Here is a 23588-nt window from a genome sequence, read left to right as displayed (position 1 = left end):
TGGTACTTAAGGTTACAGCAAAAGATTTAAAAGTGGGGGACAATGGCCTGATTAGGTCATCTGGAAACAACACTGAAATTTTTTTTGCCTGGAGGACTCGTCGGAGAAGACTTCATTGTATAAAAAGTGTTGTTTGTTGGAGACATCAACATAGAATCATTAAATAATAGCTTTAATTATTTGTATTATGTTGGCCTACTACAGTGTTGTAGTTATAACCATATAAACTCTGAACCTACAAGAATTGCTGTAGGTATACAGACATGCATTGACCACATCCTTACAAATGTAACAAAAGGAGAATGGAAACAGAACTACCTTAGAAAACCACATATCCGACCACAGAGCTCTTACTATGGAAATTGGTATAGGGAATGCAGACAGAACTAAAAGTGATACCTTTGTGTACAGAAGAAAGTTTAATTATAATAAATCTTGTGAGACATTCATACGGAAGTTTATTACAATTGGCACAAATGGAGAACATGATTGACACCCAATTTTAATGTTAGAAACACTAGCCAATCTTTTTTCACCCATGACATTACTGAGAGGGACCTCCTAGCACTCATTTCACAACTTCAAGCTACAATGTCTTGCAGCTGGGAAGAAATTTCACCTTAGCTGCTAAATGAATGCAGAGTGTATCATCTGACACACCTAATAAATGGCTCCCTCTGCCTTGGAGATTCCCTGACCACATGAAAGTCACTGAAATTCTACCATTGTGTAAGAAGGGAATGAAAATTGACACACAAAACTAAAGGCCAATATCATTAACTTTGGAACTTTAGTGAAAGTAATATTAAATCAGTTAGAGGCATATTTAATCAAACACAATCTATTCAGCAATCTACAACATGGTTTTAGAAGAGAAAGATCTAAAACAGCAGTTGCAATTTCTAAATACAAAATATTAAACAAGCTGGATAAAGGAGACAAGGTAATGCGCTTTTGTGGATATGAGTAATGCTTTGGATACTGTGAATCATACAATTCTATTGCATAATTTGGAAAACTAAGGAATGAGAGGAGTAGCCTTATAACTACTTACTGCCTATTTTAAAGTCAAGCTAACTTACAAAACGAATGAACAGTTGGTAACATCTAAATCGACCTACAGGATACTTCAATGTGCTGTGCCTCAAGGAAGTATAATAGGGCCTTTCTGTACCTTTCATGTGTTAATGATGTAATTGGATCCCAAAATTGCAAGGTTTTAAGCTGTGCCGATGACAAATCTTTTGTCAGTTGGGGCAATGATATGCCAACTGCTGTCAATTGTAGTGAAATCTATTACAGTTTTCTATCTGTCTACCTTACTGTAAATAGCTACTTGTAAAGAAAGAGAAGACAGTGGCAATGTAGTTCATGCTGAGCTCTAATCAGAACATAAATAGTACTCAATTTATACCTCCATTGACACTAAGCTGCCCAAAAAAACACAAATTTTTAGCTATTATTGGTGATGATCGCCTGTCATGGAACGAGCATGTAGATCATATTTATAAGAAAATGAATACAAATGTGTATCAGCTGAAACAGGTCCAAGCCTTCCTGGACCATGATAGCTTAAGACAAGTATGTTTCGAATTGGTACATTCATATCTTCCATATCATACTAAGATATGGAGTGGGGCACCAGCAGTCTATACAGGCAGGATTTTTAGACTACAAAAAAGGCAGTAAGAGTGGTAGCTAAGGTAAACAAGAGAGATCCTTGTAGAGAAATTTTCAGAAAATATAAAATGCCTACTGTATTCTCTATGCACATCCTGCAGACATTCGTGTTTGTGAAACTAATTCCAGAACATAATATAATAAACAGTACGTAGCCCACATACAATAGGAACAATTTTTTTTACAACATACTACCATCTGTATATCAAGTAAAATCACCATCAGCCATATGTTTTGAGAAGTTATTTTATTTAGACAACCAATTTCAGCAGCTCAGTAATGCCATCTTCATTCCTCTATGCACTCCATGTATAGGCAGTCAGATATATCAATACTTGCATGAATGGAGCCCTCAACATCTGGATTTCGTGAATTCGTTTGAAGGAGTGTTTATTTCAAAGATGACCACAACTCAAGTCTGTGAAGTAAAGCTCCTAAAACAAATTCATGGACTCCAGATATTGAGGGCTCCATTTATGCAAGTACTGATATATCTCAAACAATGGAAAATCCAGGCTATAATGTAATAATATTATGAAAAGGATAGTTGCTACTCACCATAAAGCAAAGATTCTGAGTCACAGATAGGCACAGCAAAAAGACTGTCACAAAACTTTCGGCCAACAAGGCCTTCGTCAAAAAGACACACACACACACACACACACACACACACACACACACACACACACACACACACACACGTGACCACAGTCTGGCAGCTGGCTTCACCTACCAGAGACTGTGCTCATGTATGTGTTTGTGTCAGCTGCCAGGGACTGTGGTCAAGTATGTGAGAGTTGCATTTGCACGTGTGTGTGTGTGTGTGTGTGTGTGTGTGTGTGTGTGTGTGTGTGTGTGTGTTGTCCATTTTTGACAAAGGTCTTGTTGGCTGATAGCTTATTTTGTGACAGCCATTTTGTTGTGCCTATCTGCGACTCAGCATCGCTATATGGTGAGTAGCAACTATCCTTTTCATAATATTGACATGTATGATTGTCTGTGCATGGAGTGCATAGGGGCTTGAAGATGACATTATTCAGATGCTGAAACTGGTTGATTGAATAAAATAACTTCTCGAAACATATGGCTGTTTGGCAATTTTCCTTGGTAAATATTTGACTGGTCACTCTTCCTTATGCACAATAGATCAACAGAGACTACCATCTGATATCAAGATAGCTAATTTAAATATATTCAAGAATAAACCAAAGCATTTATTAACAAAGAAAAGCTGTTATTCAGTAGAAGATTTAAAGTTGTAGTTTCTCTTTATAAAGCTGTGTTCATCGCCATAAAACCAATAATTTCTTATCTTCATTCTTTATATCAATGTCTGAATTTATATATATGTGAACTTAAGTTTTGTCTGTGTGCACTAAATCTATCACAATGTCTAAAAACTGACTGTTATTTGGAGAGAAAATAAATAAATAAATAGAAGGGTCTCTGACTTCTTTACAGTAAAATACTATGTTTGTGTTTTATGAAAGTCCAATTCACTGTTTACAGCAAAAAAGTCAAGTGCTTAAATAATGAATCATACAATTTTTTATATTGTGACTTTTATCATACTCAGTTGTATGTTGATAATTATGTGTGGTAGTTTTGGGTAGTATTTGCATGATTTTTATCTTTGTTGTTCACCTTGACTTTTAATTATGGAGATACTGGCATTTTATCCTCTTTCAGGGTATTGTTGCATTCAGCTCTCAAGGTGACAGAATTGCTCTGACACAAATAGAACAGGTGATTGATGGGAACTATGTAAAGTTGGGCTACTATGACACACAGAGTGATAATTTGACTTGGCTGAACAAAGAGCGTTGGATAGGTAAGATATGCAGATACTGGCTTAACTATTTTTCTCTCATGTCTTTTGCCATTGGTGTGTGCATGCGTGTATCGGTACATGTGCATTAAACTTTTTGTTTATTAACACTTATATTTTTATTGCAGGTGGGAAAGTTCCACAGGACCGTACAATAGTTCGAAGGGTTCTCCGTACAGTTTCTTTGCCTCTTTTTATATGCATGTGGACAATATCATGTGTGGGCATCATGGCAGCGATTGCTCTAATTGTGTTTAATGTTTGGTATCGCCATAGGAGGTCAGTTAATGCACCCTGATTTCTACATATTTCATAACCATAATTGTTATTATGCCTCTATCATTTTATATGAATTGCTGGTTTTAGTGTGACTAATGCTGATGTCTAGATTAGATAATTATAAATTTTGAGAGAGAGAGAGAGAGAGAGAGAGAGAGGGAGAGGGAGGGAGAGAGAGAGAGAGAGAGAGAGAGAGAGAGAGAGAGAGGGGAGGGGGGGGGGGGGGGAGGGAGAGAGAGAGAGAACTCTAAAAATTTATAATAATCTAATCCAGATATGTAACTGTTTCTCTTATAGTCACCAAAAAAGATAGTAATGCCTGTTGCTGCTAAAATGTTACTGTTACTGGCTTTTGCAATAAATTTGTCTGTTGATTTTCAGTGTAGACTTCTTTTTGATTGATTTCTCCATTTTAACTATTTTGTGACCATAAATAGTGACTAGTCAGGAAGTGGCATGCCAGACCAAGTTTTGACTTGCCAAATATTAGTATTAGCTGATTTTGTTTCATACATGTTCACTAGGTTTTGCTGTTAATGAATGAAGCAGTCACTCATTTCTTGTAATTAACACTTATTCCATAGCAGGGTAGTAGTATGCCAACAGAAATCAAATGTGTACACTTATCACTATCCTCACTCCCACATGGCTGCCAACTATTAAGGATTGTCAGTATTTGTTATGGATTCATCACCTTAATTTCTGAGTCACGAGAAGTTACTGAAAATTACAGTAATAGACATTGCACAGTTTGGTGTTTTAAAAAATTAAATAAGGTACTACGTACATTTCACTAATAATATGCCACTAAAATGTCTTGTAGATGGTGATGATTTCCCGAGTACACAGTAAACCTATCTACGAATGATTTTACCACCACAGCTTACTAAAGGCACCTTTACACTGAATTTGAAACACATTCTGCAGCATTGTTTGTGGCTAGTACTGGACTACCAATGTTTGCAACATGTTGTGAACATCTTGGCAACACAGAACCAATGTTCCTCAGCTGTGTAGGTACACATAAAAGGTACACTTTTCCTGGGCTGCTACCACTAAATGCCACTATGCAGAACTAGTGTTTGTTTTTGCTCTGTTTGTAGTGTTGTGTATCATCTTTATGATTGTTCCTTTATGAGATGGAGTGGCAAGAAGCAAAATTTATGAATTTGTCACTCTCTATGAGGCAAAGGAGTGCCCTTGGAATTTCAGGAGTCCTGGTTATCAAAATAACAAACAGACATATTACTCTGTGCAAAAAATATGCTTCCTTACCTTTCACCAGGAACAATGACATAGATTTAAAAAAAGTTAAGTCCCTCATTTCCAAATATTGCAACAACAACAACGACAAGAAGTCACCTGATTTGTTGTTGTCAGCAAGTTATGTGGCCTCCTGCCATATGAAAGGACGGCAAAAAGCTTTCTATGAGGCAGAAATGAATGTATGTAGGAGGCAGCAGTTGACAGTAAACTAGGATGTGACAGGAGAATCATCAACTGCAGATTCTCCCATCACATTCATTGGAAGCCTGAGTGACATTATGGCAAATGAAGTTTTCTTAGTTCAGAATGATAATTTCATTAATTTCAGAATGAATGCAAAAATAAATATGTGATCAAATAAACATATCTTCTTTATTTAGGGTTGGAAAATGTCTGAAATAAAATGTTTAAAGGCCTAAATGAGGTTTCTAATTTTTAAAATTTTCTGGTGGTATGGAAATCTGCCATTTGCCGGGTGATTACTGAGATCATCTTCTCAAGGTTGGCAGCTATGCTCACATTCAATGAATTCAAACGTGTAAGCAAGTTGTTGTTATGCTGACTACCTTACACATATTTCAGTACTGTATCTGTTGTGAGTAAAAGATTTTTGAACTTGTGGGAACCCTCAGGTCTGTATGCTGACCCATTTTCATGTGACTATTCCTTAAACTTCTTTTCTTTGATTTCATTCCTGAGGGTGCGGGATATAGTCAGAGGAAAGGTGTACTTTACTGGATCATGTACAGCAATAGCACTACCTCCCAGTACCTCCCCCCCCCCCCCTCCCCCCTCTACTACCCTTTCTCTCACCCACTGCCCTACATTTTGTGGACATGCTTCTCTAATAAATATTTTTCAGTTGCTTAGTTGCTGTTTCAGCTATGAGTGACAATGAAAAGGGAGGTGTAGATTATACTTGAGGAATATGGCGTAAGAATGGTGAAAAGGAAGATGAAATATGAGCTCTGTCATAATTGCAGAGGTATAGTTCAAATACTGTCATGGTGTTGAAATTCACTAGACTTGATACTGAATTTTCTCTCTACAGGGTCATTCAGTCATCGCATCCGGTGTGTAACACAATTATGCTGGTTGGTGTCTGTGCTTGCCTGTGGTCAGTTTTCTTGTTAGGCCTAGATGGACAGTTTGTGAGTCCTAATGTGTACCCAGTAATTTGCCAGGCTCGTGCTTGGCTGCTTTGCACAGGATTTACACTTGCTTATGGTGCCATGTTTAGTAAAGTGTGGAGAGTCCATCGTCTTACTACAAAAGCAAAGACTGATATTAAGGTATGTTTTGTGACAGCTTGTTGTTATAGAACAATGTATGGTGAACCTGTTGTTATAGAACAATGTATGATGAACCTGTACTTTGTGCTGTTTATAGAAATGCTCATAAAATATATTCAGAAATTAAACAATTGTGCCATCTGTGTGCAGTTTTGCACTCTACTGTTAGCCAAGATGTCAGAATTGGACCTAACACATTCTTTTTCACGGATTCAATGTCAGGCTCTGCTTTATCTAAAGCAATGATTTGTATTTGTAAACTTTACATCACATGTGCAAAAGCAAGCATTAGTGGAGAACAGGGTACCTAATGAACAATGTCATTTCTTTTTTAACACACACTTTCATAATTTTTTAAATTATGCAATCAGTTACTCATGGTTTGGTTGTTCCTCTGTATAAAACTTTTGCCTGTTGTTTTGTATTAAAAAAAGTAATTAGCTTGAAACCTGAGTAAAAAATCCAGCTTAAACACACACAAAGTGACAAATGGAAAGAAAATGGGCTTTAATCTATTCCCTAGTTTAGTTTAATTAATAAAATTTGAATGCAGTTAAAAATTGCAGTTTCTTCAAATTATTAGCTAAAATTTTTTAAGTATGTTTTCTTTTTTTCTGTGGTAGAAAGTTGAACCGTGGAAACTGTACCTCATGGTAACTGGATTTCTACTTGTTGATGTGGTGTTGTTACTCACGTGGCAAATATACGATCCCCTTCAGAGACGAATTGAAGTTTTTCCATTGGAAGATCCTGTTTCAACTGAGGATGATGTCAAAATTAGACCTGAATTAGAACACTGTGAGAGTGAAAATAACAACATTTGGCTTGGTGAGTTGCTGTCAGCTATGTCTTGTTAAATTATAATTTCATGTGTTGTACTGAGAGGGAAATACCTGCAATAAGCTGGGCTAACCTAGATTAATACAACTCTTACATAAAAAAGTCATTGTTAAATTTATTTTGCTGACATTCTTGAGCAAGCAAATTAATACACACTTTCCCAGTAACTAGTAGCTAATAGCACCCATCATTTACCCTGATGTCAGTGGCAGTGGATTATAGCATGAATTTCATGAGTCATCAGAAACACTGAGGAGCCTCATTGCTTCATGACAGCTTAACTGTCATGCAAAACTAATGTAGAGTGAACACAGCTCTGTCTAGGACATGCACATATCATATTATGATGCAGGTCGTATATGCTCCAGGACAACCAAAAAATTTGGGAAAATCCAGGAATTTTTTCATCTGGGAGAAAACCAGGAAAAACCTGGGAATTTTTCGTTTTTTTATTTTATTTTTATTTTTTTTATTTTTTATTTTTTTAGTTTTCATTTAAATTTCTGTAGTTTTTACTCATAAGAACTGATACTCTAACAAAGAATTTTACTTTAGCCCGTTACTGCAATATAATACTGCAGCAGCAATAAAACATTCAGGGAAAAAAATAAATAAAATTTAAGTTGCAAAGAAAATGCCCCATTTACAGCAATAAAACACAGTGAACACACAAGCATCTGTCTACAGCAAAATGTGTCAAAGGTTTTTGGATGAATACTATGCAATACTTCATAACAACAAACTGCTCCCGATGGGAGTGATGTCACAATGGTTAACATTGTGTTCATTTGAGCAGTTGCCAGCAGGCTTGTGCGCATGCGCAGTTGAGTCATGTATGAGCAGTACCTTCTCCTGCTTCTGGCTACTTGAAGTGCATCTGTAAGCTGTATCCAAGGTAACTAGACACGAGCTGTATCAGCAATAACAACAAGCAGCCAGATGGTACCCGCAAACATTTTTCTGACGCACCCAAGCTGCCAGATTCACACATGCGCAGAGTAGTCAGAGTTGTAGTGGGATGAGGGGTAGTCTCCGTGGGAACCTTGTTTACGTGTAGTGATTTTGCTGTTTCCTCGTGGTCTACAGCTGTCAAGAACAAAACAGATTTCTATGGCTGGAAGCTATAAAGTAAATTAAAATATTAACACAATTATGGAAGGCTAAAATATGTTATTAGTTTCAGTTTTCTGATTTTATTTTGTTTCCAGATTTCTGGCAGTATGGTATTAATTGCCTTGCAGAATAATGAAGTTATTTTTGTCAATTTACAAAAATAATTTCGCTTTCTTTTCCCCACAGGTAGTCAGTTTATTTGAAACACTATTGGCTAGTATGAACTGTACGCAGAATTTCAAGTGCACATTGTTACCTTTTGGGATTTATGGCATTAAGCCACAATAAAGAACTAAACATGAGAGAATACAATACTGGTATTTCAAGAAAATTTGCGTTCCGAAAACCACTCTGAAAAGTTAATATCAGCTTGGGGCCTACTTCTTTGTGAATCTGGACGTACAAATGTGCTCTTTAAGTCAAATTATGGATTTTAGTAAGGTTTATGAAATTCTGATGCTTTTGGAGTATCTTCTGCTGTGTTGTTCTGTTTATGACATAATGTAAGATCTCTTAATGCTATATACATGCGAACATGTGAGCTACCTACGTCATCGTAGCCACGTAGACACAGTAATGATGCTTTCTGGCACTCTTTAATAACTGCTGAAATGAATTCTAACAGGTTGCGGGAAAATATTGCAATTGGTCATTTGAAAAGCCTTATTTTCAAAGTAAATTTCATTTTACTCAATGTGAGTTATGTTACAGGTGCGAACGTGCTTTGAATTTCTTAAATCACAGAGTGTTTGATTTTCATTTAAAAGCTTAACACTTTGAGGGCCAGCCACTTAGAAGAATTTCGAGCCCAGAAGACCAGACATTTACATCATTACTTAAAATTTTACTAGCACATTTGTGTGATGCATCGAAGTGTAACCACATGCAAAAATGACAAATATTATATGTGAAATCTTCGCTTTCCTGGTAGCTACACTATGTATGTTAATTTAAATCATTAACTTTTCCTATTTGTTTGTTCATGTTACTTAACAGTGATGCTACTATATGTCCTGTGCTCTGACTCACTATGTTTACATGCAACACATCTCCCGAAAGGCGAAAACTTAATTTCGGAAGCTGTTTTTCGCTGTTGTGTTTACATGTTAAGGTCTGAAGCAGATTTGCTAGCTCAGTTAACAATGGCACCTGGAAAACAGAAGATACAGTTTACGATTTAGTCAGCACAATCGCTATTTCTTTACAGTTAGACAAATTGTAAACAGCTTCAGTCTAATATATCTACTTATCGTTCACTGTACAATAAACCACTCTGTCAATATTAGCAGAGATTTTTAAAAACAAGCCGAAACCTAACAGTCCAAGCATGTTTCAATACCAGCTGCTTATGCATGGCAACGAAAATCAATTGCAGAACTGGAAAACCAGCAACCAGAAGCGGATTGCCAGAATCTATTTTGAAGTGTCTACATGACAACCCAGAAGCAGTATTGGGAGATTGGTTTACAAAATTTGGTTTTGGGAGCCCCGTTTAAATGTGATGAATATCTGCTATCATCGGCTGGTGAGATCATGTGATGTGACATATGATTGACTTTCAAAAGCACATTGTGATCTCGATTTCAGTGCTCCGGAAACTAACATTCTGTGTTTGGTGGAATTAAGTGGCAGGAGGTTCTACACTGGTGTATGAAACCTTAACCATTCAAAGGATTGATAAGTTTTACGATCCCAAGGGAAAGTGTGCTGTCACTTAACACAGAAAAACTGTATTTTCACCAGGGAGAAAGTGTATTTTTTAACCGGGAAATCTGGAAAGAAGCCGGGGAATTTGTTTTCCTTGTTTGCATATACACCGTATCAACAGAATTCTGTTGTGACATGAGCACTCCCATGTTCATGGAGTATTCCGCAAACCATTGAGACAAAAATGGAGAACAGTAGATTGTTTCATTATTTTATGAAAGTTAAATGTTGCCCTGCAGGATGGTGTGGAGAAATGAAAGAACATTACTGAGATGTAGGTTACTGTATCAGTTGCCGGTGGATGAATGGTTCCTTGTTAGCAAGTTAGTTGTATCTCATTGTGTGGTTTTTCACAATACTCATTCCCCACCATTGACATGTTTTCGTGTGTGCAGAGACTAATTAGGCCACGTCACCTTATCTCTTCAAATCCCCATACTGCCATCTGGATTTAGGCTTTTCATGATTTCCACTTAAGGAAAACAAGAGGATTGTTCTTTCAAATCTAATGACCTCATGACGAACAGGATCTTAAACATTAATCTGCCTTCCATCCCACATCAAATATATTTTCATTTGTGTCTACATAAGGATTAGTTTTCCATAACTGTGCGTTTACACTTGCTTTCGTATCTCCACTTCAGTGGCTCTTACATGTATACAGTTTGTGTGCATAAATTTTCTGCAGTTCTTAATTAATTATTGCTGCTACACTCTTGGAGACAACCTTTGAGGTTGCATACACCCAGGCATTATTTTGGGTTAAGCTTATCCATTAGGAATATTTTAGAACCCATGACTGTTAATTGAGCGTAAATAAGTTAAATAAAATTGCAACCAGTCAATTTTTTGAATAATTATGTTTTATTCCATGAACCGGTTTTTGAACCTTTTCAGGTTCACCTTCAAATGGTTTCTTGAGGATGCATCATTATTTCTAGGATAATGCTACGTGCTGGCTCTGTGACAAGAAGATGAAACATGCTTTAATGTATCACCATGACTTTTGTTTATCGGTCGATGTGGATGTAAATTTAGTTTTTTACTTACTGCGATAGTATGGGTGGCTTTTTTTTGTTAGTGTTCCATTTTGATGACCAGTTGGTGTCACTTCACGCACTTTTACACAATCTGTATTAATTTTCACTCTTACAGTGAAACTTTGCCAGCATCCAGCATGTGCTATACAACTGTTGCTTGTAACAAATATGTTGACAAAAAGGTATGGCATAGGCCTATTTTCCACAAAGATGTAATTTGTTCTTTTTTTACATGCATTAAAGTCGAAATAAGGGCAAATATTTTAGTCAGATTGGTGATAACATCAGAGCACAAAATAAATAAATAAATAAATGAATTACTACAAGAACAAACTTCAAGTGATCTACAGGGTGTCTACAACCCGGGACGACCGGGAGATCCAGGAATAACCCAGGAATTTTTTCAACTTGGAAAAATCCGGGAATTTTTTAGAATTCCGAGAATTTTTCGTTGATCAGGTTTTCAGTTAATTTTTTGTAATTTTGACTGGTAAGAACCAATACTCTAACTAAAGGGTATTACTGTATCCCGCTACTGCAGAGTACTACTGCAGCGTTAAAACATGAACGAGAGAAAAAAATGAAAGTAAAACTTAAATTGCAAAGGAAATGCGCCATATAAAATAACAAAGTGCTCGTACAAGTGTCTGCCAACAGCAGAATGTGTCAAAGGCCTTTTAGTACCTTTTCCTGATTCTGGCTACATAAATGTGGCTGTTGGCTGTGTAAGTAGCAGTAGCAGCAACCAGCTACATGGTACCCGGAAAAATTTTACTGGCACGCCCAAGCTGTCAGATGTGCAGCAGGCCCGGATCTAGTAGGGGGTGAGGGCAAACCGGGGTATATGAACCGAGTGGCAGTTTGGGGGGGGGGGGGGGGGAATTTACATTCTTGAGGAAAAAATCCTTGTTTCACAAAGGACCTAGTATCCAGTGCACGTCAGTATCCAGTGCACGTCAGTCTATCGATAATTCATATTATTTTGAAACACCACCCTGCTGGTTTTTGAACACATTCTAAGTTGATTTCCGAATGAATTATAAATTGATTTTTGAATGCGTGCATATTGTACGTGATGCCTCTGCCAGGAGAATAGTCTTCACATCTAGAAACAAACTTTCCTGCAGACAAAACGGACGTGGCTTTACGAGCTGAGCAGAATAAAACTGAACCGGAGAATGCCAACTGCTGCTTGTTTATGTGGTTCATTCGGTTTGCGAATGTCCAGCATTGTTATAATTACTAGTGAAATCCATAGATTCAGACTACCAGAGTGGAAATAAATGACTAACAGGAATAACAGGTAAGAAAGATTACGTATTATCTTCTCGGTGTATCCAAGAAAGTGAAATTTTGACAGAAAATTTTTGGCCAGATCGCTACACTAGACAGGGCCACTTGCAGTCCCCGGCTAGCAGGCGTGTAAGTCCCATTCTGGAAGTAGTGCGGGAAACGCATTGTACGAACTCGTAATAACGACTAACCGGAGAATAATCTGTGGATAACTAAACCGGTGATTGTGGCAGGGGTAGTAAAGTTAACCGGAGAATGAGTTTTGACAGTGGTAGGAATAGTTACAGAATTAGTGATAAGACTGTTTGTTAGAACGAGGAAGGAGAAGAAGGGACATCACACAAATTATGGAAGAATATGACGATTCCAAATTTATAGTAAAATTTCATTCTATTTTTCATTCTCGTGCATGAGAAACTGGAGTGCATGAATGAAATGTGAAACTATTTCCTCACGTAAAGCTTTTTGCTTGTAGTAGGCCAAATAGGTATTTCGTATTGGTACTTGGTGAATTATTTTGTCATATTATAAAAATGATCATTATTGCCAAAACAGTGTCGCTTATTTGGCGTGTGGTACAATTGCTGCAATATTAGAAAAGCCTGTTTTGTTTTATCAGGCACACAGTGACAAAATAGACGTAATCAGGTTGAGAAACCACATCAGTCTTGGGTACTAATTATATTAACAGATTTTTCAGTATTAGACAATGACATTTCCATTTTTCACGTAGCAAAACGTTTTGACGAACTTTGATAGGGTAATAGTTCTTTTGCAGAAAGGAAAGAACGCCACGTAAAGCTGTAGCAAGATTAGAAAAATCGCTAGGACCAAAGGATTGAAGAAATGTGTACTGTCTTGCCTGTCTCCTGTCTTTACTGGTTTTAGATATTCTATATTTAATTTTATGTTGCACAGAAGAGCAAGTTATTAGCTAATAGGCAATAAAGAGTCTAGATTTTCTGAAGAGTACTTGTTCTCCTGGTTACAAATAATCCTATCCAGTATTAATTGCGAGGGGTTGAGCAGAACGTCAAACTGGCCGACTGGGAGCAGGATAGGCACTACAGGACATATTAATTTCCACTGTCCTCTAATAGTTTGATTGCATCCATTACAAAATATACACGTTTGAGTTCCACAGAGCGAAATACAGTGGCGTGCGCTATAAGAATGTTGTTTGAAGAGTCGTGGCACTGCACTGCACTGCACACTTAAGAGCAAATAACGTGTCTTACACTTCCTGGAAGATATATGTTTAATGTATCAAACTCATCAGAAAGATGTATGCTACACAATGATCTTATTTTTGAAAAGTTTTTTTACATTCTGATGCACAGAGCAGTCTGAGTTATAGTGGGAGGGGGGGGGGGGGGTAGCCTCCACGTGATCCGTGTTCACATTTAGTGATTTTTCTGTTTCCTCTTCCTTTACTGCTTTCATGTCAAATGAAAACAAGACAGATTTCTGTGGGTGGGAGCTATCAAGTGAATTAAAATATATTCACGTAATTTCGGAAGGCTAAAATATGTTACTAGTTTCAGATTTTATTTTATTTCCACCTTTTTGACAGTCAAGCATTTATCGCCTTGCAGAACAATAAAGTTATTTTTGTCATTTTGCTAAAGATATTTGGCTTTTATTAGGCTTTCCTGCTGAGGCAGTGAATTTATTTGAAACGAAGTGTTTAATTCCACACTATTGGCTAGTTTCAACCATTCGCTGCGTTTCAAGTGCACGTTTTCATCTTCTAGCACATATGGCATTATGCCATAACAAAGAACCAAACATGAGATAATACAGTACTGCTACTCGAAGAAAATTTACATCTCGAAAACCACGCTGAAAAGTTTCATATCAGGTCGAGGCCTACGTCATTGGGAATCTGGACATACGAATGTGCAATGTAAGGTGAACTATGAATTTTAGTATAGTTCACGAAATTCCGACGCTCTTGGAGTATCCTCTCATGTCTTGTTTCTTTTATGATAAGATGTAAGATCTTTTAATGTTTTACACGTACGAATATACTGGCTTCCTATGTCACTGTTGCTGTGTAAGCACGGTGATGCCTCTTATCTGATGCTGTCTGGCAGTTTCTGAAATGAATCTGTTTCTAACAAGTCGCGGGAAAATATTGCGAATTGTTGTTTGAAAAGCATTATTTTCAAAGTAAATTTCCTTTTACGTAAGATGAACTATGTGCAAGAATGTACGATGAATTTCCTAAATCTCTTTTAAAAATCAACTCTTTGATGAAGAGCCATTTAGAAGAATTTCTAGCCCAGAAGATCAGAGATTTATGTCGGTATTAAAAATTTTACTGGCGTATTTGTGTGATGTATCTTAAAGTGCAACATGCGCTAAACAAATCAACATTACATGTGAAAGGTTAGCTTCTCTTGTAGCTTATTAATCTTTGAGACAAATATTATATGCGAAAGCTTTGCTTTTCTTGTAGCAACACTATGTATATTAATTTAAACCTTTAGATTTTCCTGTTGGTGGAATTCGAATTTATACTTTCGTAATACGAAAATACACAGCGTACATGTTGCAGCACATCAAAGATCTTTCCGAAACTTGTTTTTTTGCCCTGAGTTTCGTTTTCTAAAGTGCCGGGAAATTCTACGCTGCTATATAAAACCATATCCATTCAAAGGATATGTTTTACAGTTCCGAGGGAAAGTATACTGTCATTTAACACGGAAAAAGTGTACTTTCACCCGGGAAAAAATTAATTTTTAACCGGGAGATCTGGGAAAAATCCGGGAATTTCTTTTCCTTGTCCGTGTATACACCCTGGATCCAACATCTTATTTCTATTTGTATATTAACAGATAATACAGTCAGGTTATAGCAAATATTTTAATCAAGATTGTTGTTAACATGAATGCCCAGGAATCAGTAATACAGATTTATTGTATTTGCAATTAGATACAGCTATTTGTATGACCATGACCTTTATATTTAAATTTAAATTTTAAATAATAACAACCCTTCAAATGAACTGTTGACTTATTTCTGTTCTTACATTAATGTGATCTGGAATATTAGTGAGAGTAGGTTCTGTTTATTTTAGCTATACAGTTTACAGTTTCATGCAACTTATTTACATTCTTTTGGGTGTTGCAATTATCTGTATTCATGATACACACGATGGTACAGTACTGGGATAGAAATTAAAAATGAGCCAGAAAAAGACCCATTTGCTGATATTAAAGATCAAATCCAAATTAGTTATCACAAGTGGACTCTTATAAAATACATTGTTACAGACCACATTAATTTTTCACGCCAAAAGTGCTTTAACAGCTCATTAGAATTGTTTCAGGGGTTTTGCTCTATCAGTGATTGTACTCATAGACAGTAGCATCCAATTTTTGCTTTTCTTTCTAACTCTGTCCATGCTTGTGTACACACTAGAATACTGAATTAACATCTTTGTTTGTGATATTGTTGTACTAAAAAATGGGTTAATAACCTAAATCATAGGTTACATGAAAATAAAAGTTGTGTAGAATGTAAGATATATAAACAAGTAAGGATAATTATTCAGATGTTCGTCAAAGTACCAATAGTTAAGTACCTTAAAATGGAGAAAATATACAGTTGTGCTTATATATCTCTAATTTCCAGACCCTATTAAGTCTGTCTTCATGTGCCTTTCCTGTTGATGCTTCAGCAAGAGACTTGCATCTATGAAATAACATTCACAGAAACAAAATTTGCTACTGATGTAAAAGTCTCCCTTTTCAAATACACAGTGAAACTTCTGTTTTATGTTTTGTATGATCAAGACTTAAAAAATGCAAAATTGAGGAAAATACAGAATCAAAGAAAATGTTAAAACCACCATAAATGAGCAAAAACATATGTAATTGGAAGATACGATTAAAAATTGCAATCCTCTCCAGTACATTGTATAAAATCTGTATGGAAACACTCATTAAAAAAATTGAACTTGGTATATGGGTAAAAAGTAATCGAGCTATTGTTCAGCATGATACAGCCACAAATTATACATCAAAACATGCATTGTTGAGAAATCTTTCCTTTGTTCTCATCCAGAAAAAAGCAAAAATTGATAAACGTGATGAATTAAATTAAAAATTGTGATGTTCAGTGAAAGATGTTGGAATGTAACATGTGAGGGTGGTCATTTTCCTTCAGTAGTCAATGGCAGTGCAGCTTGCTCTGGTGAAGCAAATGCAATGAACTCTATTGTTTTGCTTGTAAACTTTTCATTTTGCTGAGTGGTCAAAGTGGAGCATTCTGCCATATTGCCAATCATGCCATTTGCACTTTGACCTCATTGCTTGCAGTTGTGTAAACACAGCAGGTTTTGTGAAAGCACATATATACAAACATACAAACAAGTTTTCCTTCGCATGTGGTACTTATTTATACCAATGAATATGAAATAAATTTAAGCCTGCCGTGATTTCTGTGTTTCTCTGTCCCAGCAATCCGTTACATTTATAAAAATCTGTCTGCCATCACAACAAATTAAACACCATAGAGAAATGCTACAAAGACAAACAAGGCATCACACAACTGTTCACTGAACACATTCTGTTAATTGTGGTGGTGCACATAGTAAATTGAGTTGCCTACATTGGCTGCCGTCACAAGAGGCTTGATACATACTGGATTCTATAGGCAGGCTCTGAGCAGAACTATTGTAAGTAAAAATAATGCAGGTTAGTGAAGGGCATAAATTAAACCTAAGTGGAAGTCACGGTCACTTCATTTGCTATACACTGATCATATCAGCCATACTTTGGAACAAGCCACCAAGTAAGCTTGCTATGTTATCATTTTATATGCTAGAAACCACTGCATAAGTGTGATGTCACCATGCTGTACAGCTATTGGCTGCAGGTGGAAAACAAATATCTGAGATGTGATAATCTGGCAGTTTTCAGTTAATTTCACCATGTAGGCTGTAAATTTCTGCTATTTGTGAGGTGAACACAAACTGAAAGAATACTCAAAACTGTGTGTTTTTAGGAATAATTTGTGACAGTAGTGTGTTGGGAATGTTTCAATTACCTCGTACATCATCAACAAAAGGAGTAGGTGTCCGGCCATCCTGATTTAGGTTTTCTGTGATTTCCCTAAATCACTCTAGGCAAATGCCGGGATGGTTCCTCTGAAAGGGCATGGCTGACTTCCTTCCCTAATCCGATGAGACCGATGACCACGCTGTCTGGTCTCCTTCCCCAAACAACCAAACCAAACAAAAGGTGTAGGCTTTTCAATTACGTATTATAGAGTATTACTAGTGCCAAAATCCACTTTTTTCCGTAATAGGTTTATTATTTGAGATAAAATTTTGAAATTTCTTTCTTTTTTGTTTATGAAATTGCAGTTTGATTATGTCAGTTGATGTTATGAGTGTTGGTAAAATTGCTACCTGGAGGAGAAGAATGAAATTATCACACCAACTTTGATTTATAGCTTCTTTGCCTGTTTGTACTTTATAATCCAGTACTTCAGGAATTTTGAATATTTTGCACGGAAAGGTCTTTAAACGTATTATATAGTGAGTAAACAAAGTGGGTTTGGCTGGTACAGAGTTGGCAATAGGGGTAAGCATTGAGGAGAGGTGAAAAGGATCTTGTGCAGGGCTAAAAAAACATTTCTCATGCAGAACAGCTCAGGGACACTACTCTGCCAAAGACTGTAAATTACACAATATGTCAGCACTCAAGAGATGGCAATTTCAAAAGCACGTTCTTCACTTCACGTACTGTAATGTAAAAGAAAAGTAAAATGCAATACCAAGTTTTCTGGACAGGAGTGGTAAGTAATCCAAATGTAATGAGGTGCTAGATAGGAGTATGGGAATAGCTGTTATGGATTCTCTGATAATAGTAAAATAGCCACAGGTATTTTTGTGACCACTCTTTTTAATGGCACATTTTGAAAATACCATCATGAGAGTCAATTAAGGGAACAGACACCATACAATGTACTGAGTCAACTTCATTGTGCCGTATTGAATAGGAATTGAACATCCATGGCTGGAGAGCCATGCAAGGAAACTAAAATAGCCACAAGGTGGCAGCATATCATACACATGTGAAGGCAACGAATAACAAAAAACGCATACAGAAAGACATTAATCATAAGTATAATGGTAAAAAAGTCATGTACATATAGTTTTATATCTTGCAATTAAAGTCGTAAACTGCCTGGGTAGGTGTCGGGCCAATCAAAAACGTTTATTTAGGTTCCTGGACTAGATCTTGGGAAGGCACGAAACATAATGATGGGAATATTGTATGTACATATTATTATAAACCATAAAATGACACTGGGCAATAATGTGTGGACCTGGAAATATCATAATATATTTAAAAAGATAAACTTTCAGGTTGTGTATTCCTACCATCTCACATCTTTATGCAGACCATAGCAAAAATGAAACACGAAACACACAGATTACAACTCATAGATATAACATGAAATAAATTGTTGGATTGGCCTGTCGTTAGTGGTCATTTGCTGTAGTAATTTCCTATTCTAAATATCACATTTGTAAGTTTGCCATACAGTACTCAGTACGTTGCATGATGTCTGTTCCCTTAATTGAATCTGATGATGATATTTTCGAAACATGGTATTGAAAAGTGTGTTCACAAAAATACCTGTGGCTATTTTACTATTATCATAGCATCCACAATAGCTATTCCCATACTCCTATCTCATATCAACAGAGCACACACCTTATTTACGATTTTACATCACAAATGCAATTAATGCAGTAGACTTACAATGCTCTTTCAGCAGCCTCTAAATGTTAATAGGAAACATGACACAAGAGAAGGGATTCCTTGCACATGAAACATGAAAGAAAAGTCACATGACTCAACGTCTATGAATTACACTATTAAATTGAATTGTTGAGAGTCTGTATATGAAATACAAAACAGATTTGAACTGTAAGTTTTATTTGCAGGTTAATTATTTAGTAATTATGATACAATATTCACTTCCTAACCCACTCCAGAATACTTGTTCATTTGGATTTTTCCTGACGCTTAAGTAAATAGAGCATGTTTTATAAATTTGATAATGTTGCTATGATAGTGTCATCCACATCAGATTTCTGCACATATTTTCTCAAGAGTGTCTAGGCCCTGTAGTGCCTGAAAGAAACTCATTTTCTCGGTAATTTCTCCATCAGATTCCTCCTCCTTTTCTTCCTGTGTAACAACACAATTAAACCTGATATGCTTTACTTTCTGCACTATCTGCTTTTGGTAATTAAATTTAAAAGCACAAATAATCGCGAAATCTAGAGGCTGGAAGTGGCTAGTGCAATTTCGGGAGGGGGGGGGGGGGGGTGGTTTCCAGGGTGGTTTTCGAAAAGTTCTCGGAATCACCACAAGAGGTCAGCACTAGCGTAATGAGTTGTTCACATGATATTTATTGGACTGTTGCCTGTAAACATGTGCCACGTCAGTGCTCTTGGAAGAGAGCTGTGGTGGCAACGTGGCTCTGTTGTTGTTCCTCCATAGTGATTTGCGAAGATGGAAAAAATCGAGATTCGAGCAGTGATTAAGTACTTCGTAAAGAAAGGAAATTCATGCTGGTTTCCAGTATACACTGCGGGCTCTGCTCATTCATACTCTGCTCTTGCCAAGTGGACAAATGATTTTAAATTTGGTTGGGAGAGCTTAGATGATGATCCGCGCAATGGTCAGCCAAGATGTGTCACTACTCCTGAAATCATTGCAAATGTTCACAGAATGGTCATGGAGAATCACCGATTGAAAGTGCATGAAATTGCTTACACTTGCCAGATGTCATCTGAAAGGGTATATCACATTTTAACTGAAGAATTAGAAATGAAAAAATTATCTGCAAGATGGGTGCCACCATCAAGACAATGTGCGCCCGCACACAGTTATCATCGCCATGGCTAAATTACATGAACTAAGGTATGAATTGTTGTCACACCCACCTTATTCACCCGATATGACTCCATCAGACTTCCATCTCTTCCCAAAACTAAAAATTGTTGTTGGTGGATGAAGATTCACTTCAAGCGAAGGACCGATAGCCAGAGTTGAAACTATTTTGCAGTCCTGTAGGAAATTCATTTCCGAGATGGGAAGAAGGCACTGGAATATCGTTGGACCAAGTGAATTAATCTACATTCAAGAATAAAAATTTTCAGTGATGTAATCACTTTTTTTTTGCTATTCTGTTCTGAAAACTTTTCAAACCATCCTTGTACTTTAACATTTCTCAGCATATCAAAATTTGGACAACAAATAGAATTATTTGTCTATTTTTTGCCCATTTGGAAACCTAATTGGATGATGAAGTCTCCAAAAATTTTCAGTCATCCAGGAATTAGAATTTACTATGCACTTCAAGGGTAACTTTTTTATATTTTTTAGGCAGTGTGGTTTTTAAACTTCCCAGTTATAAGAGGTGGAAGCTTCTTTGAACGATCTGCATTGCAGCACAGCAAAACTGTAACTATCTGTGTACTGAGGAAAAATGATTAAAAGTACCGCACATTGTAGGTTTCTGCTGCAAAAACATAAGACACAAATAGAAGAGCATTGTACGTAGTGTATCAGAGGTTCATTAAAGTCATGCCACCCATACATTAATGTATACCACCTGCCACATTGTATCAGAAAAAAATTTAAAAAAATAGATGCATCAAAAACACAACACATTATTGCGAACATTTATGTTAATTGGATTATGAACTGTACTTTCAAAATAAATTCAGCTTTAGGGTGGTGACTTTACATTTGTGTAGATCCTCTTAAGATTTAATGTTTAGCCAATATTAAATCCATAACTTGTGTTTTACTGTAGACTCTATCCTCAGCAGGTTTGCTACATTCAAAATTTACAAAGCTTAACAGCATAAATTTTGGGTACCATTTGTCAAAGCATGGAAGTTTACCTGTTTGGTGGGTTCTATTTAAATAAAGAATTACTATAAATTGATGTGATGAGGTGGACTTCAGCGAAAAGGATTCAATCTGGATGCACAAATTTTCAGCAGCTACAGGCTAAAGTGTCTTTGCCAGTTTTGTAAAATAAGTTAGGATATATATTTGTGTGTGCTGTATATAACTGAAATAATGTAGCAAGGACAGATATAAAATATCGCAGCAGTTAAGTGGTTAAACCACAAGCATAAATGCTGATGTCTGCTTCGTGAAAAACCTTGTCACCATTGCTCTTATTGTTTAATGTGTCCTTACAAGCCACACTTCATATGCTCACTGTACTTCATGTGCTGCAGCCCATCAAGGTGTTAGTTTAGGCTCGATGAGAGAAACAGACATATGAAAAAAGAGTTTACTTCCCCAGTTGACATTACAAGCTTATTAGGAGTCGGTTCAGTGAATTTCTGTACACTGTGTAAAATTTAAATATAAAAGAATATCACTGCTGCTAATCTTTATGATCTACAGTGTGTTGTGCAAAGTATATATGTGGGTAGTGTACGTAGTTGTTGCAACTGTATCGTGTCAGATTTGAACAGAAAAGTCTTTAAAATGTGCTATCGCAAAACAATTGTTCTATTTCCGTGTGACATCTCTGCCATAGCATATGATCTGCACAAAAAGTATATTTTTAGCACTTCATAATATGCTTTAACCCCCAACTTGTACTCCTGTCCTTTGCTGCAAGCTGAGTGTGCAGTTGATTCTGACAATACTAATCTGTCTTCATCACCATAGTGCCATTGTTTCCTCTCCTGTATGTGCCATGTGTGTAGTCATGTGGTATTTTGTATGTATAAAGAAGTTGGAATCTTCCGTAATCTAATGTTGGTAGTAGCAGCTGTCAGAATTCTGGTCCTGGACAACAAATGGGCATGACTATGTGTTTCGTGAAGATCTGGCTAAATTTGCCTCTTTAAATTTTTGCATAATACTTTTTCATAAATGACATAGACCTAGTTCTGTAGTAAAGTATGACTGCGGAGCATTCATCATGTCTGAATTGTGAAAAAATTTGCATATTGCATTACCGCTGTTTCAAACAGATTAGAATTTTGTGAAAGAACACAATTTTCTGACTTTGTTCTAGAATTCAATTTAGTCCTTAATGTATTTAGATGTGCAAGAAATTTTGATGATGACGGGCAACTGTGTAATTAGATGATAAACATGTTGGGAATACAACAACAAACGTATTTTGGCTTTAAAGAAGCCACATGTGTAGTGATTTATTTGAATTTCACAAGAAAGAAATATGCTATTTGTGAATAATACTAGTAACAGTATAGTTAATATATCCTTAGTAATGGTCACTACATAGTAAGGATCTTACTGTCCATTTTCACATAAATGTTCATACTGACATTATCTGAATATATACTCATTACTGTTAAAGTAGTGTTTTGGTCAGTTTGTATTTTGTAGGAAGTGCAAGCATTTGTCTGCAGGGGAACTTTGTTGCATGTAAATTTTTACATGTTTCACTCAACCAAAGTGAACATCTTCAGAACTGTGGAAATACAATGTGTTACACCACCATACAATAAGATAAACTGATAGATTCAACTTAAAACCTGATAACATACATTACATGGCTGAAGGCCACTCTTTACAAATATCAGCCTGCATACAGCACTGCCATCCCACATAAAATGGAGTAAGTTGATTGTGTAGAGTTAACGTAAACTCTGCAGTCAGGTACATTGTAAGATTAAACAGCAAGACATTCCATTTGTTGCTGAGCGAGTCAAAGCCCTGTCACTATGTGCTTTCATTGAAACCACCTCATGAAGCTTTATATAAATCCTGTGCAGTAAAAAAAAATTAATATTGCTAAACTATGGCAAAATTCCTCCACTTTTTTGGGCATTCACACTTACATGTCTAAAAACGTACCCAGTTATTAAAATAATTATAAGGGACATAGTGAAATTACAAATTAAAATTATAATTGCCACTTTTAAGGTGTAATGCATATGTTGTGTATATAAGAGGTTATTAACAGCATTAAAATTGACCTATATTAACGCAGATGTACCATACCATTCATGCGTGGTGGCACAATACTTCTTACATCTAAAACTATTAGAGCACAGTATATGGAGAGGAAAGTGTTTACAACATACATATTTATTTACAATGCACATATCTGGTATATATATGTACTTGATCACACCTATGAAGGTAACAAAGTTGAAATTGCATGGAACCTTTTTATTGAAAACAGATGGTAATTAGGAAGACCATTCATGTTGGCTCA

At 36.3% G+C, this 23588-nt stretch overlaps 1 protein-coding gene across 2 annotated transcripts in view; it reads left to right on the top strand.

The window, feature by feature from the left end:
- LOC126470311 (gamma-aminobutyric acid type B receptor subunit 1) overlaps positions 1 to 23588 on the top strand; it is a 118332-nt gene that overhangs the window by 55589 nt on the left and 39155 nt on the right. For both annotated transcript variants that reach the window (XM_050098083.1, XM_050098082.1), the window contains exons 10-13: positions 3370 to 3511; positions 3637 to 3787; positions 6105 to 6345; positions 6969 to 7173. In XM_050098083.1, coding sequence (XP_049954040.1) covers positions 3370 to 3511; positions 3637 to 3787; positions 6105 to 6345; positions 6969 to 7173 — 739 coding nt within the window. The remainder of the gene's footprint in view (positions 1 to 3369; positions 3512 to 3636; positions 3788 to 6104; positions 6346 to 6968; positions 7174 to 23588) is intronic.

Source organism: Schistocerca serialis, chromosome 3, assembly GCF_023864345.2.
Source record: "Schistocerca serialis cubense isolate TAMUIC-IGC-003099 chromosome 3, iqSchSeri2.2, whole genome shotgun sequence".
Lineage (NCBI taxonomy): Eukaryota > Metazoa > Arthropoda > Insecta > Orthoptera > Acrididae > Schistocerca > Schistocerca serialis.
Note: the sequence above shows the minus strand (reverse complement) of the source record. Positions and strands in the feature narration are given on the sequence as shown.